This window comes from Phodopus roborovskii, unplaced genomic scaffold (genome assembly GCF_943737965.1).
Source record: "Phodopus roborovskii unplaced genomic scaffold, PHOROB, whole genome shotgun sequence".
Lineage (NCBI taxonomy): Eukaryota > Metazoa > Chordata > Mammalia > Rodentia > Cricetidae > Phodopus > Phodopus roborovskii.
The window spans coordinates 642408-659406 of NW_026125665.1; the positions used below are offsets into that span (position 1 = coordinate 642408).

The following is a 16999-nucleotide window of genomic DNA, read 5'->3' on the forward strand; positions in this document are numbered from 1 at the left end:
TCCCTCGCCAGTCCCCTGCCTCTCATCACCGCTTCTTCTGTTCCCTCCCTTTGCTCCCAGGAGTCCCTCCTCCTGACCTCCTGGTGCCCTCCCCTTCTTCTGCCCCTTCACTCCACCCCTCCCCCCTCTTCCCCCTCTGCTCCATTCCCCAGCGGTTCTTGTCCCCCTCCCCCAACCTCCTCCGCAGTCTCCCACTGGAGCCCCCTCCCACCCACCAGTCCGCCCTCCCCTTCTTCCTTCTCTGGGTCTCCTCCCTCCTCCCCGCCCTCAGACGCTTGCCGGCAGGGGGCGCTGGGCAGAGGCGGGGCGGCGAGGGGACTGGCCGCGATGGGACGGGGAGGCGGCGCAGACAAAGGCGCGGGTGGCGCGGGGCGCGCGGAGGAAGCGGGCCGAAGACAGCGGTGGCGGCGACTCTGGGTGAGCCGGATTGACCCCAGCTTCCGAAGCACGATAGGGGCGCGGGGGCGTAGAGGGCTCAGGAGGGCAGACTGTTTCCAAAGTTGCGGACTGTGCGACGGGACCCGGGTGCTGAGGGGTGCAGGCTGAAGGGTGGGGTGCAGGCTGGGGTCCTGGGACGCGGGGCGCAGCTACACTGGGTCCCCCAGCCCCGGGCCTGGGTGATGAAGGCTCTGCTGCTTACAAAGTTGTAGGTCGACGGCTTCAGGAGTTGGGGCGCACGGGCTGCCTCGGCGCCGGTGGGGACTGGTCCCAAGTGGGATTCCGGCGCGGGGCTTCTGTCAGGAGCCCCATCGCACGCGGCTGTGATCCCCTGCTCCGCCGCTCCGAGGCGCGTGACTACTTGGTGAGTAACTTTTCCCGATCTCAGCAAGTCCCGGCAGGAGCGGCCCGACCGGGTTCGGGGACCCTTTTTGCCCAATCTCCGTCAATCCTAGTCGCGTCTCCAACTCGACTCGAGCCGCCCCTCCCCCGCATGGGGGGCTCTGGTTTCAGACTCCGTGACCACACAACAGCCGCTGCCCAGGACAGCACGGGGGAACCCTGACCTCCGGATCCTGGCCTAGCTTTGGCAGGACTCTCCTCCAGTACCCTCTGGTGCAGTTTCGGGAGTTCAGGAGGGTATCCAAAACTTCAGGTGATGGATGCTGGCATCCACCTGAGGCCGGGAAGCCCTCTTCTCTCAGTCTTGTTCTTTGTTCACATAGTGGGAACTGGAATAAGTCGATTGCCTACTGCCTCCCCATTGCTGGGTTGACCACATGTGCCACCATGACAAACTTTCATTTTTTCCTTTTAAATAGGCTGGGCTTACTGGAGACTCGACTTGGCCTTGCCCTTGGGGTGTATGCTAAGCTGTCCATTGGTGGGAGCAGAGGGTCCTGAGTTCCCTGGTAGGACCCTGCAAGTACTCCACTTTTATTCTCAGAGATGGGGTTTGGGCGGTGATGTCCAGGGGTGGCCTTGAACTCCGAGGATGTATGCTCTAACTGCCTTGACCTCCTGAGTAGATGGAACCACTGGCTGTCACCACTGATCCAGCTTTGTCCCGTTTTTTGATGCAAGACCCTCTGGGGGCTGTTGGATGGGAAAGGGTGAATAAAATGTCCTGGTCATTGATCTTGGTCTCATGCCCAGTTCCTGTGGGAGGAGACTTTCCCGGTGGCTGGTTACCTGGACAGTGAGTATGATATTGGTTACATAGTGATTTCAAAACCAGCTTGAGGCAAGTCTGGAGTGGGTGTAGGAAATACTACTGCTCTGATTGCCCAATACTGTCACTTTCCTTCCTTGCTGCTTTTGAGAAGGAAGTCACCTGGAGGACCTACTTAGCCTGAACACCCCTAGATCCTTTCTCACAAAAGCACCTTCTCTCCCCAGAGACCAAACAAGTGGCTCCTATCACCTCTCTGAGTACTCCTTAGAGGCCACCCCTCCCAGCCTGACCAATGTCCACAACCAGGTGAGCACCCACCCACTCTGGTCAGGCTTAGCCCTCTAGGTGGCCAGCCCCCTGCAGAGCTTCTGTCTTCCCCCTGCAGGGAACAGCCAATCTTCAGCACCAGGGCGCATGTGTTCCAGATTGACCCCACTACCAAACGGAACTGGATCCCTGCTGGCAAGCACGCACTTACTGTGTCCTATTTCTACGATGCCACTCGAAATGTGTACCGCATCATCAGCATTGGGGGTGCCAAGGTCTGAGCAGGGCCCGGCGGGGGCACCAGGACATGAAGCCACAGGGCCAGGCTGGGTGACTTGTAGAATGGGGATCAATGAGCCTTCCTGGGACCTGGCTCATTCCAGAAATAGCTCAGTGCTGGGATCTCAGAGAGGGGCTAGTGTATTCAGACTTTCATCATTATTGTCAAGATGGGGATGCTAGTCCTCAGTGAGCTAAGAATTCTACTCTAGCCTCTCACTGGGGGAATCCTAGGCAGGGATCTGTCCATAAGCTATGCCTCTGGGGGATTCTGGCTAGGGATCTTCTACTGAGACAGGTGTCAGGCTGGCTGCTCATGGTGGTGGTTATCACTCCTGCTGACCTTGAATCTTGCTTTCCCTACCCCCCCAGGCCATCATCAATAGCACAGTCACCCCCAACATGACCTTCACCAAAACCTCGCAGAAGTTCGGGCAGTGGGCAGACAGTCGAGCCAACACTGTCTATGGCCTAGGCTTTGCCTCTGAACAGCAGCTGACCCAGGTGGGCGGGGACATGGGTAGTGATTGACATTATGTCCCTTGGGGTAGTTCACAGATTGCAAGATCCCTTGGGTGCTCTGGGTAGTGTGCTCATTTGCCATCCTTCTCCAACTTTGCACACTCCTTGTGCCTCTCAGGGGCATCAAATGGACTAGGCACATCCCCATGCCCTAGCAGCACCTCGAGTACCTCTCTCTCCAGCTTCTGCCGTCACTACTTTTAGGATTTATTTTTGCTTGTGTTTGTGTGTATTTGTGTGCTGATGCCTGCAGAGGTAAGAGGATGGCACTCGATCCCTGGAGCTGAAGCTACAGGCTGAGAACCCTGATATAAGTGCAGGGAACTGAACTCCTCTTTTGGAGCACTCGTTATTGCTGGGCCATCTCTCTAGCCCCCTTAATTTTTTCAATAAACATATATTACTTTCTTATTTGTTTTGGGTGTGAATGTGTGTGGACACACCCGAAGAAGGCAGAAAATTCTCCGGGATTAGTTCTCTTCGTCCATCATGTGGGTTCTGGGAACCATCATCAGGCCTGGACAGCAACCACTTTTGCTTTCATTGAACCATATTGGTTTTGTTTTGGTTTGATTTGGTTTGGTTTGGTGTTTTTTGACACAAGACAGACTGTCCTGGAACTCATTCTGGAACCAGGCTGGCCTTGAATTAATTGAAATCTGTCTATCTCTGCCTCTCAAATCCTGGGATTAAAGGTGTGTACCCACACTACCTGGTCATTGAGCCATATTGCAACCCCCAAATTTTGTTTTCTTTTGTTGTTTTTTGAGACAGGGTTTCTCTGTGTAGTCCTGCCTTTTATGGAATTCTCTCTGTAGACCAGGCTACCCTTGAATTCAGAGATCCATCTGCCTCCCAGTGCTGGGACTAAAAGCATGAGCCACCACTCTCAGCTTTTGATTTTCTGTTTATTTAATATTTTATGTGTATAAGTGGTTTGCTTGCATGTGTTGACACCATGCCTGCAGAGACCAGTATTGGGCGCTGGGTCCCCTGGAGCCAGTTCCAGGTGGCTGTGAGTCATCGTGGGTGTTGGGGAAGAGCAACCTTGGGCTTCACCTTTTAACCCCTGGGCCTTGGTCCGCACCACCCCATTACTTTTTTTTTTTCTTTTTTTTTTTGAGATAGGGTTTTTCTGTGTAGCTCTTATAGAACAGGCTGGCCTCAAACTCACAGAAATCCTTTACCTGCCTCTGCCTCCCTCATTCTGGGATTAAAGGTATGTGCCTCCACTGCTTGGCTTTTGAATGATTTTCTTCCTTTATTTTTCTATTTTGTTGGCAGTGGGTTCTCACTATATGTATGTAGCCCTAGCTGATCTGGAACTTGCTATGTAGACAAAGCTGGTCTCAAACTTACATTATAGCTAAGGCTAACCTTGAATTCCTAATCTGCCTGCCTGCACCTATCAAGTGCTTAGACAGCAGGAGTGCATCTCAGGGCAGGAGAGGCCTCAGTTATGAGCACTGGCTGCTCTGGCACAGGACTGAGTTAGTTCTCAGCACCTACCTGGGCTCACAACCTTCTGTAAGTCCAGGAGGGGAATTTGAGTTCTCCTGTTTCTAAGGGCACTTGCATGTATGTACATACAATTAAAAGCAATAAAAACAAATGAAAAGTTTTCTTTTAAAAGTTTTTATTACATTTATTTATTATTTTTGTGTTATGTGGGAGGATGCAGGTGTGCTGTGGAAATCAAAGGACTACCTGTGGGAGTCAGTTCCCTCATGCCATGCAGGTCTTATGGATTCCAGGCTTACTGAGCCATGTCACTAGCCTCACAGAGATCCACCTGCCTCTGCCTCCCCGGTGCTGGGATTAAAGGTGTATGCCACCACTGCCTGGCTTGGCTTTTTATTTTTTAAGAAAGTTATGTGTTTGTGCCTATGTGTGGATGCCCCAAGAGGCCAGCAGAGGGCACTGGATCCCCTGGAATCGTGGCAGTTGTGGTTTGGTTGCTTCAGGTGGTATTTGACCTGGTGCAGTTTCTCAAAATATTCAATTATTTATTTGGTTTTTTATTTTTTGAGGCAGGCTGTCCCTTAACTCACAGGGATCCACCTGTCTCTGCCTCCCAAGTGCTGGGATTATAGGCATGCACCAACACTGCCAGGCCAGAAATTATTTCTAATACATGAAAATTAATTTAATTTTGTGTGCATTGGTGTTTTGTCTGCATTGGTGTCTGTGTGAGGGTTTCGGATCCCCTACAACTGGAGTCACAGACAGCTATGAGCTACCACATGGTGCTTTGAATGAACTGGGTCCTCTGGAAGACCTGCTGAGCCATCTCTCCAGCCCCTAAGAAAACTATTTTAAAGCCAGGTATTGGTGGTGCATGCCTTTAATCCCAGCACTTGGAAGGCAGAGGCAGGTGGATCTCTGAATATGAGGCCAGCCTGGTGTATAGAGTGAGTTCCAGGACAGGCTCCAAAGCTACACAGAGAAACCCTATCTCGAAAAAAAAAAAAAACAAAAACAAAAAAAACAAACCTATTTTATAGTAAAAAGAAAATGCATTATCATAACCACAGAACCAGCACTAGTTGTCAGATGACCCCTTTAAGAGAAGGTATGCAGGAGCCCACACTCTCAACTGGCTGGGGAAGCCCTTTCCTGTGTTATGAGGTGTGAAGGGCAGATGGACACCAGCCTGAGGCTGTCCACTCCAAGCCAGCCTGACAGGAACAGGGAGTCCCTTTCTGTGTGGCTCATAACCTTAATGTCACCACTGGAACACACCATACACTCCCACTCTGTCACCCCTGACATGAAAGATGGTCACGGGTTGACCTTTTCCAACCTCTCCCTGAAGGCAGAGTGACAGGGCAGGTGGAAGATGGGGATGGTGTGGCAGGTGGGGGAATGCTTTCTGACTGTCCCATGTCTCACCCTCAGTTTGCTGAGAAGTTTCAGGAGGTGAAGGAAGCTGCCAGGCTGGCGCGGGAGAAATCTCAAGATGGTGGAGAATTCACTAGTCCTGCCCTGGCCCTTGCATCCCACCAGGTCTGCTGGACCCCATGCCCACCACACTCCCGAGGCAGCTGTATATGCTTGTGATATCAGGGTCATGGCATTGTGCTGGTGTCTAAGGCTGGCTGATGTCCTTCCTACACTTATGCATGTGTGTGCACACATCTGAGAACAATTTGTGGAGTCAGTCCTCTCCTTTCAGCAGGGCATCAGGCTTGGTGACCTACCAAGCCATATACTCCAGCCCATGCCTCAATTTTATGTGGAATGTTTGAAGTCTCTGTGCCCAGGAGAAATAGTTCTGAGTGTTCAGATCCCTGTTTCTGTAGGTTGTTCAGGTCTTGAGGGTTTAGTGAAGACTCAATCAGGTGAGGGGGTGGGGGTTCCTCCATCCAGGGGCCTGGGGAGCTATGGAAGGTGAGGAAGGAAGACACACTATGCTTCATAGTCAGTTAAGACTCCCTGATCTCAATTAATGCCCCAGTGACCCCAGTCCTTAACTCAATCAACCTTAGCTCCTACTGTATCCTTGACTGAAACAAGTGCCCACCTTGACTCAGTCCTGGCTCCCATACACAGGTTCCCCCGAGCCCCTTGGTCAGCACCAATGGTCCAGGAGAGGAGAAGCTGTTCCGCAGCCAAAGTGCTGATGCCCCTGGACCCACAGAGCGTGAGCGGTTGAAGAAGATGCTGTCGGAAGGGTGAGCGGTGGGGTTTGCAGGTCAGGTGTGATGGGGGAACCTGCTTAATGGGCATGGTAGAAGCCTGAGGGGTGTATTGTGACTACAACTGAGCTTTAGAGTGGCAGGGGTAGTGTTTCTGGGTGCAGGGTCTTGGCTGGCATCTTATAAGGGGCATGGCTAGCACCAGGGTTGCGCCAAGTAATTCCCAGGACAGACCTCTAGGATGCAAGGGACATGGTATTGCTGGGGTCAGGACTGTAGTTAAGGGGTGTAGGTATGGGATGGGGCCTTGGATGGCCGTGGGGTGCAGCAGATTCAGTTGGCAGGGGTGTGGGGTAGGAATCTGGGCTGCAGACTTGGGAAGGAGGAGGCGATTGGGTCCTGCCTCATCTGGAAAGGAGGCTGCCCCTCTGGCAACATTTGCACTCCATTCCATGAGTCTCCTGGACTATCACGTGGCAGGGATAAGTTCCCAAAATTTTTGGAGGCAGGGTCTCGCTGTATAGCCCTGGAATTCATTATGTAGCCTAGACTGACATCGAACTTATGGGGACCCTCCTGTATCAGCTCCACATGCCATGGTCCCCACTCTCTAGCTTAGTGTTGTTTTGACCCTGCTCCTAGCCCAGGAGGCCCTCCACCAGATGCCACCTTCTCTGACCACGCATGTCCCCAGCCCAGTGTCTTCCCCGCAGCTCCGTGGGCGAGGTCCAGTGGGAAGCTGAGTTCTTTGCGCTACAGGACAGCAACCAGAGGCTGGCAGGGGCCCTTCGCGAGGCCAACGCCGCGGCTGCACAATGGAGGCAGCAGCTGGAGGTCCAGCGTGCAGAAGCCGATCGCCTGAGACAGCGGGTAAGAACCCCCACATCCCTTCTGACCTGTCAGTCTCCAAAGTCATTTCTTGCTGTAAAATGACTTGAGACCATGAGAGACTCACATGGGTCAGAGGATGGTAGGACCACTGAGGTACCTGTATACATAAAGGTGGCGGAGCTGGAGGCCCAGGCTGCTGCAGAGTCAGTCCCGGTGGGCGAGGAGGCAACCAGCCCATCGGTGGAGCAGCTGGAGGCTAGGGTGCAGACCAAGGACCAGGTGAGCCAGAGGCAAGCAAGCTCCAGGGTCTTGCCCTTACCCACGTCTCCCTGGGAATCCAGGGCATTCTGAGCAGACCTGGGACCTTTCCTCTCTAGGAGATCCAGACTTTGAAGAACCAGAGCTCTGGGACACCAGAAACACCTGACACCACTGAGCGGGAGGAGACACAGCAGAAGGTTCAGGTTGGCTGTGGCCCCTGAGGTAGAATGGGAGTATCTACCCAAAGCTGTGAAGCCTTAGAAACTAGCCTCAATCCTCATCTCTCCACACTTGAGCAGTCTGAGGCCCAGGGGAGCTTTCAGAGACCTCACCCAAGAAAGCACGCAGATCATCCCCTAGAGATTCCTGGGGGGAAATGTCCCTGTTGTCTTTGCTGTGGGTTAGGCTTGTACAATGGTTTAGAGGCCAGGAACCCAGAACTGGTGCCCCACCTGGCAGACAGTATTGCATTCCCAATGAGAAGACCTGCAGGGGGGTTGTTCTGTGTCCATACTGGGTTTTTATGAGTGTGTACATACAGGCGTTCCCATGTGGATACAGGTTTGTCTGCATGCACATGAGGCCAGAGGCTGGAGCCCAGCAGCTTCAATTTTGCCCTATCTCATCCTTTGAGATAACCATCTGAGCATGGAGCTCAAATTGCCTGGGCTGGGTGCTGAGAGCCTGCTCTCCTACCCTTGGGGTTACTGCAACTGGCTGTACCTGGAGCCCCCAATTTCACATGGAAGAGAACTGGAATTCAGGACCCTCAGGTTATAGTAGGCACTTTACTACCTCTTTAATTACAAACTACTCATTTTGTTAAAAATCTTTCTGTCTTTGGTATTTTTTCCTGAGGTCATGAGGTTAGGAGTCTGTTCTTCTACCATGTGGGTACTGGGGTTTAAACCTTCAGCTTGGGTATTTTCTTGTTGTTGGTTATTCGAGACAGGGTTTCTCTATAACTTTGGAGGTTGTCCTGGTACTCAATCTGTAGACCAGGCTGGCCTCAAACTCACACAGATCTGCCTGCCTCTGCCTCCCAGGGTGCTGGCATTAAAGGCCTAAGCCACCAACATCAGGCTGGGGTGTTTTTGACAGTGTTTCTCTCATGAGACCTAACTGGGATCAAAGGTGTGCACCACCACATTTGGCACTGGCGCAACTTTTAAAATTTAATTCTCTGTGTATGTTTGTACACTCATGCAGATTCCCTCAGAGGTCAGAGTTGGATCCCCTAGGGAGTTATGTATGGTTAAGTGGTTTCACACGAGAACCAAGATCCCCTGGAGTTCATACTCTGAACCACCAGCCCTTCATCTTACTTTTAGAAAGGGTCTTATGAGCTGGGGAAGGCGGAGGCCAGCCAGTCTCCCGAGTGCTGCGATTACAAATGCATGCCAACCATGCTCAGCTTTTTATGTGGCTGTTGGGCTCTGAACTCACGCTGGGCACCTCAAGCTTTTAAGACTGTTGTCATCTCCTAGCCCATGGGAGCCATGGGCCAGACACAGCAGGGCAGGCAACCAGAATCTTCACAGGTTGTCGGACTCCATGACCCTTCCTTCCCCTGTAGGACCTGGAGACTCGGAATGCAGAATTGAAGCAGCAGCTGCGAGCCATGGAGTGCAACCTGGAGGAGGCGCGAGCAGAGCGGGAACGTGCACGGGTGGAAGTGGGCCGGGCCGCGCAGCTGCTGGATGTGCGGCTGTTTGAGCTGAGCGAATTGCGTGAGGGCCTGGCACGCCTGGCAGAGGCGGCACCCTAGTTGGCCCGGGGGGGGGGGGGTAGGTCTGAGGTCCCCAGGTGCCCTGGTAGGAGACCACCACTGCCTCTGAGCTTTGCACTGTGTAGAGTTTCCATGGATGGCGCTGATACCCAGATTACACTTATATGTGGCTATACAAGCACGTGGCATTGCTGGCACCTCTGTTGCTGGCTGCTGCCGCCCTACATCCCAGGAATCTAAGGGAGGGTCACAGCGGTCATCCCCAAGGGCAACAGAGAGAGGCTTTGGAAACCAGAGACCCACAGCCCTGCACCCATTCTGCCCCATTCTCAACTCAGACTGACAGGTTCAGAGTGTTTACTGAGGTCTTCTGCAGCCCACCCAGGAGACTAGCAGTGACAGGATCACACTCAGGTCTGTGCCTCGGCCTGGGTCTGTGCTGGAGGCCGAGGCCTTCGACCCACTGTACTCGCTTTCTGTCGCCGAAGTGTCTGCCCCACCTTCTCCTTGAAATGCTTGTTCTGTTGCTTGATCTTGGCCAGCTCCGCCTTGCGCTTGGCCTCCAGGTCAGGGTCCTGAGGAAGGAAGTGGCTGAGGTGGGAGCCTGCAGCTTCCTAGGGAACTGCTCCCATCCCCCAAGCCCAGCCCACCCATCCCCCAAGTCCAGCCCTCCCCCTCCAGGCCCCCTCTCTCCACCTTCCCCTCCAGGATCAGCTGCTTCCGCTTGTTGATCTCCTTCTTTTCATCGAAATGCGAAGCCTCCAGTTTCTACCAGAGAGGGCACAGGTCAGGGCAGGACTGCAAAGAGTCCTGCTTTATAGCCAGCCCTGTGCACACCCCAGTGGCCACACTCACGATTTCACACTGTCTTCGCACCACATTGACCTGCGTGAGGATGTTCAGGACCTCAGCCTCCTCTACCACCAGTTCCTGCAGCGGCTTCTCTGCGGAACAGGGTGGGAGAGCCAGATGGGCAACACTGACTTGGGCTGTGCCACTGGCTTTTTGCACCCCCAGTTCTGGATGTCTGGGTCCAACCATATTTGGACCAATGACATTTAAAAGAAGCAAAATTAAGCCAAACTTGGTGGCACATGCCTGTCAAAGCACTGGGGAGACAGAGGCAGGGGGATCACTGTGAGTTCCAGGCCAGCTCTGTGGAGCAAGATCTGTCTCAAATAAATGAATGAATAAACAGAATGAGCAAGTGACTGGGCTGAGATGGGTGCCTATGAGCCCAGCGCCCTGGGAGGCTGATGCAGAACTTCTAGCCACTGCAGCCTAAACCCAGGGAGCTCAGGGAGTGTGTTTCAGGGTCCAGATGGTTGTCTCAGTGGCTGTTAACATGTGGGGAGGGCTACTAGCCATGCCTGAGACCTCAAGTCCTGGCTTCCCTCCCATCTACATATGCACTTCAGGGCTGGTGGGCCTGTGTGCAGGTTTTGTTGTAGTTCTGGCTGGGCGCCAGTAACAGTACTCTACACTGTTTAAAGTTCTTAAGGTGGCCCAGGCAGGGAAGCGATCTCCCAGCCTTGGGCAGTTCCACCCGTGGACCCTACCCACTTACTGATCTGCTCCTCGATGGCATGCAACAGGTGGATGTCATACTGTGTCACCAGTGTGATGGCCTGTCCCTGTCGCCCTGCGAGGATATGCATATTATAGGACCTGGGCCCCACGAAGGGGCTCATCCCAGCTGGTCACCTCCAGGATCCTCAGACACTCAGAACAAGAATGTGGTGGGGAGGGACCAGTTCAGAGGACTAGGGCTCCACCCATGGTGGGGTCTGTATGTGGGAACTGGAGTACAGATCTGCTAAGATGGCCTCCCATGAGGCTTTCTCTTTTTAGCTCTGCTGCCCTAGCTGACAGGCCTGTGAACCTCAGACAGGCTTCTCCACAGAATTCCCTAAGGCCACAGAGGACCCACCCAGCTCAGCAATCCTGTCTCTCTGGGTTATAGCATCAGGAAATAGCAAAGCAGATTGGTCCCTGGGCCACACCCCAGTGAGGTGCCAGGCTGGAGATAGGTGGGAAGACCCCCCACTGAGTCTGCTCAAGGACAGACCTGAGCTCTCCATGTCTTTTGCTGCAGCTAGAGCCTCCCATACCTGGCTCTGCTCACCTGCACGGGCTGTTCGACCAACTCGGTGGATGTAGATCTTGGGGAGCCCAGGGGTGTTGTGGTTGATGACAACCTGCACAGTGGGGATATCCAGGCCCCTGGAGGTATGAAGCACTCAGCTGGGGAGTCCAAGTAGGGAGACCAATGCTGACCCTCATCCTTCCCCATGTCCAGCTCTGCTCCCTGTCCTCACTGTGGTTCAGGCCACAGGAGGACAGGCATGCTATACTAGGCCTGCTCACCTCGAGGCCACATCAGTGGCAATAAGAATCCGGTACATGCTGGACTTGAACTTGGCCAGGGCTGCAAAGCGTTCTTTCTGTGCCATAAGTAGGGGAAGGTTTATGAGCAGATGGAAGGAGATAGGACAAGGCAGAGACCAGGGAAGAGGTAGTCCCAAAGCCAAATGGGACAACAGGGTGACATGGGAAGAGGGTGCAGCACCACTTAGCTGTGATATCTTTTTTTTTTTTTTTTAAAGACAGGGTCAAGCTGGGCAGTGGTGGTGCATTCCCAGGACTTGGGAAGCAGAGGCAGGCAGATCTCTGTGATCTCCATTAGCCTAAGATGGCGAGGAGTCCAGGTATAGCTACAATAAGCATATAAAGTATGTGGTCTATGTGGTTGGGGATGGAACCCAGGGTCTCCACCAACTGAGCCCTATGCCCAGCCTGAGTGGTGGCATGTGAGACTAGGGATCACCTGCTTCATCATGGAGTGCAGTGCCACTGTAGGGAAACTGAGCTTCCGAAGCATCATACAAAGGATCTGACAGGTCCTGGTGGGAAAAGAATGGTTGTGAATGTCCTGTCACTGGGACCCACTGGGACATCACTCAGGTGGCCTAGGGGTTGAAGAAACAATAGGTCTGCTGTGCTTCTCAAAACTAAAACCAACGAGGACCAGCCCCAACAGTAGTACTGACTTCCAGAATAGTGCTCAAAGCTGAGCCTGATGGCCACTCAGCTCCGCTCCGCAGATAACACTTCCTCTTCTGTGCACAGACACAGACCCTCCCATCTCTGCCCTTCTAATTGACTCAAGCTAACACAGCCAACAGCTATTTTGAGATTTTTGTTTGGTTTGAGTCAAGGGCTCACTGTGTTGCTCTGGCTGGCCTGGAACTCAGACTAGATTGGCCTCTAACTCACAGATCTGCGTGCTTCCGGGTGTTGGAATTATGCACCAGCAGCAGCAGCAGGCCAGGCCTGGTCTAGCTTCACCTTCACATGAGGGAGCTTCGCACTTACTTGCAGGTATTGGTGAAGATGATGATGGAGCAGTCCTCCAGCTGGTCTTGGAAGGTCTGGACTAAGTGCACCAGGTAGGCATCCTTCACCTTCTCTGGCACCAGCAGGTATCTCTGGTCAAGCTGCTCCACTGTGCGCACCCTGGAGGTGGAAGAGCAGACCAGCACAGCCTCAGTTTCTCCTTCTGTCTGAACTCTCTGGTCTGATCCTCACCCACCCACCCAGCTTTAGGACTCACGGGGCCTGTGCCTCCCAGAAGAAGGGCTGGTTGGTGGCCAGGCCCTGCAGCTCCTTGAGTGTGTCAGTCAGTGTGGCACTGAAGAGCAGCGTCTGCCTGTGTGCTGGAATGGCTGCCAGGATGGTCTCCAGGTCTGCAGTGAAGTCAGTGCAACCTTGCTCCAGTAACCGGTCAGCCTCATCCATCACCTGCACCAGAGGGGTGGGAGATGGGGCTGGAGCAGTTCAAGAGCTGCAGATACAACCCAGGACCTGCCCTAAGCCCAGCACACCTGACTTTCAAGGACTATGCATTGTGTTCCAGAACACTGTCCCAGGCCTCAGGTCCATGTCACCTACTCTGCAAGCCCTCTAGGGAGCCCCCTTTCTATATGCCTTGTCTCTATTGGGCTTTTTGTTGTATGAAGCAGGGCCTCAATGGGTAGCTCTGGCTGTCCTGGAACTTACTATGTAGACCAGCCTGGCCTCAAACTCATAAAGACCCTTCTGCCTCCACCTCCTGAGTATTGGGATAAGAGCCAATATGCCTAGGTGGCCCCTGTCTTTATTTCTAGCCCTTTGCCCAGTGAACTGTGAAGAATAAATGTCAGCAGAGCACAGATGCCCACATCTATACAGAGAGTTCCAGGACAGCTGGGACTACATAGAGAGACCCTGCCTCAAACAAAAGGGGAGGGAAGGGGAAAGGAGAAGAGGAAAAGGAAGGGGATGGAAGGGGAGGGGAAGAGAGGACAGGACAGGAAAAGGAGGGAAAGGGGAAAGGGAAATGGAAAAGGAAAGAAAAGAGGATGGATACGGTGTGTTTCCCAGTGGTTTCGGCTCCAGGCCCAAGGGGAGCACCAGTGGCTTACCAGGAATCGGATCTTTTTCATGTTCAACATATTGGAGCTGCGCAGATGATCAGCCAGGCGCCCAGGAGTGGCAATCACTACATGTGGCTTCCGAGACAGCTCCAGGGCCTGTGCCACCATGTCTGGAATGGAGGGAGAGGTGAGGCTGGGTGGGTGGGATCAGAAGGGACCCCATGGCCAGCCCCATCTTCTCAGCCCCTATACCCATGCCGCCGACGATGATGCAGTCCTTCAGGCCGAGGGGCTTCCCCAGCACCCGGAACTGCTCAGCAATCTGGTAGGCCAGCTCCCTGTGGATGAGAAGGACCAGTTGGGTTAGTGTGTTGTAGGATTTTAATCAGTTTAGCCAATGCCTTTTGGGACAAGGAGCAAGTCATGCTTTGGGGCTTGCCTGCCTCCATGACAACCTGAAGGCGGAAGGACAGGGCTGTGTGCAGATCAGATCACATCTTCCAATGCCTTTGGGCAGAAGCCGAGGGCTCTCTGCCTTTACATTGTTAAGTGTTCCCCAAATAAATATTTGCTATTCCTTTATTTCGGGCTTGTGGACTCCCTTATTCTGCCCACATCAGTGAGCACCTGTGCCGGTCCCCATCCTTTCTCCTTCCCCAGGCTCCTCAAAATCAGTTCAAGGGGGATTGGCACCACAGCTCAGCGGGTAAGATACAAGCTAACATCCCAAATCCCATCCCCAGGACCCACATGGTGGAGGGTAAGAACTGATTCCTGCAGGCGGTCCTCTGACTTCCATGTGTGCATGGCATGTGCTTACAAACACATAAGGGCAAGGACCTGAGTTCAGATAAGCAGAGCCCCTGTAAAAGCTCAGCATGAGGCCATATCTCTCACCTCAGTGAGGTGAGGAAGGACAATGAGACAGGAGGATGGCTGGGGCTTTCTGGCCAGCCAGCCTAGCCAATTAATGAGCCCTAGTTTCAGTGAGAGAAACCCTGTCTCAAAAAAATAAGATGGAAGTGGAGAAAAGGCTCAGTAGTTAAGGGTAAGGGCAAAGGCCAGTCTTCTGGAGGCCCTGAGTTCAATCCCCAGCACTCATATGGTGGCTCACAAGTGTCTATATGGTGGGATTTGATGCCCTCTTCCGGTGCACAGATAAAGCACAAACCCAATAACTCTTTGGCTGGATATAATGGCATACACCTTTAATCCCAGCACTTGGGAGGCCCAGGTGGGAGGGTTTCTTTTGAGTTCAGCGTCATCCTGGTCTACACAATGAGTTCTAGGACAGCCAGGATTACACAGTGAGGCCCTGTGGGGGTGGGATGGAAAGGAGTTCAAAAGACGACCCAATGGTTCAGAGCAAGTTACTGCTCTTGAAGAGGACTTGAGTTCAGTTCCCAGTACCCGCATTAGGAAGCTTACAACAGCATGTAATTCCAAGGGATCTGACACCCTCTCCTGACCACTGTGAATACTACACTCACAAAAACAAAAAAGAAGGCTGGGCAGTGGTGGCCTCCCAGAACCTGGAGGCAGAGGTCTACAGAGGGAGTTCCAGAGATCTGGGGTTAAAGGTGTGCACCACCATTGCCCAGCTGTAAAAAGGAGCAATTCTTATCCCATTTCATACAAATGTTATGGGATATTTGTATAGCATGTGAAGATATATTGCTGTGATTAGTATAATTAAAAAGCTGAACGACCAATAGCAAGGCAGGTGGTATAGGCGGGATTTCTGGGGAGAGAACAGAAGAGGAGAATCTAGAAGAAACAAGGAGACAGGAAACAAAAGGTGCAAGATGTAAGAGAGATGGTGGCACGTAATAGAATACAGGTAATACAAATGGGTTAATTTAAGTTATAAGAGCCAGTTGGAAACAAGCCTAAGTTATAGGCTGAGCTTTCATAATAAGTCTCTGTGTCATTATCTGGGAGATGGCTGGAGGGACAGAAAGACTCCTTACAAGGAAAGCAGCTCAAGGTCAAGGTGCTTGCTTCAAGAAAGCCGCCAGATTAGTCACATTCAAGGGGTGTGCTGGGGGCTCACCTGGTAGGTGTCAGGACCAGGCAGAAGATGCCATAAGGGTCCTCAGACAGCTTCTGCAAGATGGGAAGTACAAAGGCAGCCGTCTTGCCACTTCCTGTCTTTGCACAGCCCAAGCAATCTCTACCTGGGCAGACAGCAAAGCAGTTATCAATGTGAAGCAGGGGCCACAATTGGTTCATTGGTCATTCACTCACTATTGTAAGGAACAGATGGTTATGGTCTCTTTTCAGTATGAGTTCCTCAAAGGCACAGATGAGCAGGAGGTGCTGGGCCCCTCTTCCCCCCTAGTTGGTCGCTGATTAACTTAGAATTCTAAGTGATGGAGAATTACAGGTGTTTGTGTCAGAAAAGGGCGGCAGCCTCAAGCTCCAAACTATTCATTAGATAAGGTTTGGGATAAACCAATGGGATGGGAAATCTGGGAAGAGGACAAGTCCTGCTGGCTTATGGAAGAAAAGGTTATGAATTTCTCCAGATGTGGGGAAAAGCTTCAAAAACTTGCTGAAAATCAGCACACCAGCCATTTTTGTCTTTTCTGTATGCTGGCACCCTTTCTGCAGAATGCGATGATATTAAAAACTGTTCCATTTTCACTAGTTTCTTGAGTTTGTTACTGTTTAATTTCCAATAATTATTATGATTACTTCTTTGAAACAAGGTTTGAAGTAGCCCAGGCTGGTCTGGAACTTGCTACATCACTGAGAAATATCCTACTTCCACCGGTTACCACACCTGGCTCCAAGGATGTCTCTTTAATGGCAAAAGTGAACTGGGACGAAGAGCACTGACACAAACCCGGCGCCCTGAGTTTTACCTGGAGTTTGACGGCTCCCGTTTCTTTGTACTAAGTCAAAAAGACCACCAGGTCTACCCTATTTTTGCAGTGACCTGGACTAATTCACCCAAAATCTTCCTGTGCTTGGGCACTACGAAAATTCCATTGCCTATATGACAATGGACAGGAGTTAGTAGCAGCCTAAACGTCAATGCTGTGTGTGTGTGGGGGGGGGGGGGAGGTCCCTGAAACAACCAAAGCCGACTCTGACACGTGGGACCCAAGTGAGGGCTAAGGAAGAGAAGACAAAGGCACTAGAAGAGAGGAGAGTACTCACCTTCCAGAATGGCTGGGATACAACCGAGCTGCACCGGCGTGGGCTGCTTCAACCCCAGCTGCCGACATTGTTCCATGAGCCACGATGACAGCCCGAGACCAGCGAACCCCGCCATATTCAAGACCGGCGCAGAAAAGACTACATCCGGCGCGCTGATAAAAAGCGTCACGTCCACCGAGTCCCTCAGCCAATCGACCGCTTTATGGGCGTTTTCTGCTTGCGCCTTCTCGCCTCCTGACTGGATCTGAACTACAATTCCCAGGAGGATTTGAATCACGCG

At 52.6% G+C, this 16999-nt stretch overlaps 2 protein-coding genes across 2 annotated transcripts; one reads left to right on the plus strand and one right to left on the minus strand.

Moving 5' to 3' along the window:
- Positions 1 to 368: 368 nt before the first annotated feature.
- Homer3 (homer scaffold protein 3) lies at positions 369 to 9191 on the plus strand. Its single transcript, XM_051178069.1, has 11 exons — positions 369 to 417; positions 645 to 802; positions 1837 to 1918; positions 1998 to 2154; positions 2531 to 2662; positions 5579 to 5686; positions 6233 to 6354; positions 7032 to 7188; positions 7321 to 7428; positions 7527 to 7613; positions 8987 to 9191. The coding sequence occupies exons 3-11, from the start codon at positions 1905 to 1907 to the stop codon at positions 9176 to 9178; spliced, it is 1077 nt and encodes a 358-aa protein (XP_051034026.1). The 5' UTR covers positions 369 to 417; positions 645 to 802; positions 1837 to 1904; the 3' UTR covers positions 9179 to 9191.
- Positions 9192 to 9382: 191 nt separating this feature from the next.
- On the minus strand, positions 9383 to 16842 carry Ddx49 (DEAD-box helicase 49). Its single transcript, XM_051178068.1, has 13 exons — positions 16720 to 16842; positions 15608 to 15731; positions 13807 to 13892; positions 13603 to 13724; positions 12753 to 12940; positions 12515 to 12655; positions 11967 to 12042; positions 11507 to 11583; positions 11265 to 11362; positions 10707 to 10781; positions 9995 to 10083; positions 9836 to 9907; positions 9383 to 9714 (listed from the first exon to the last, which is right to left on the minus strand). Exons 1-13 carry the CDS (start codon positions 16832 to 16834, stop codon positions 9550 to 9552), a joined length of 1428 nt encoding a protein of 475 aa, XP_051034025.1. The 5' UTR covers positions 16835 to 16842; the 3' UTR covers positions 9383 to 9549.
- Between the last annotated feature and the right edge of the window lie 157 nt (positions 16843 to 16999).

What these genes read in the sequence shown, in the direction of transcription:
- Ddx49 (XM_051178068.1), bottom strand. Translation starts at nt 16,834, where the DNA reads ATGGCGGGGTTCGCTGGTCTCGGGCTGTCATCGTGGCTCATGGAACAA. An exon ending in GCCACTGATGTGGCCTCGAG is followed by an intron (nt 11,363 to 11,506) that starts GTGAGCAGGCCT and finishes TCATACCTCCAG; the next exon opens with GGGCCTGGATATCCCCACTG. An exon ending in TGGTCGAACAGCCCGTGCAG is followed by an intron (nt 10,782 to 11,264) that starts GTGAGCAGAGCC and finishes ATATCCTCGCAG; the next exon opens with GGCGACAGGGACAGGCCATC.
- Homer3 (XM_051178069.1), top strand. An exon ending in TCAGCATTGGGGGTGCCAAG is followed by an intron (nt 2,155 to 2,530) that starts GTCTGAGCAGGG and finishes CTACCCCCCCAG; the next exon opens with GCCATCATCAATAGCACAGT. An exon ending in CCGATCGCCTGAGACAGCGG is followed by an intron (nt 7,189 to 7,320) that starts GTAAGAACCCCC and finishes GTATACATAAAG; the next exon opens with GTGGCGGAGCTGGAGGCCCA.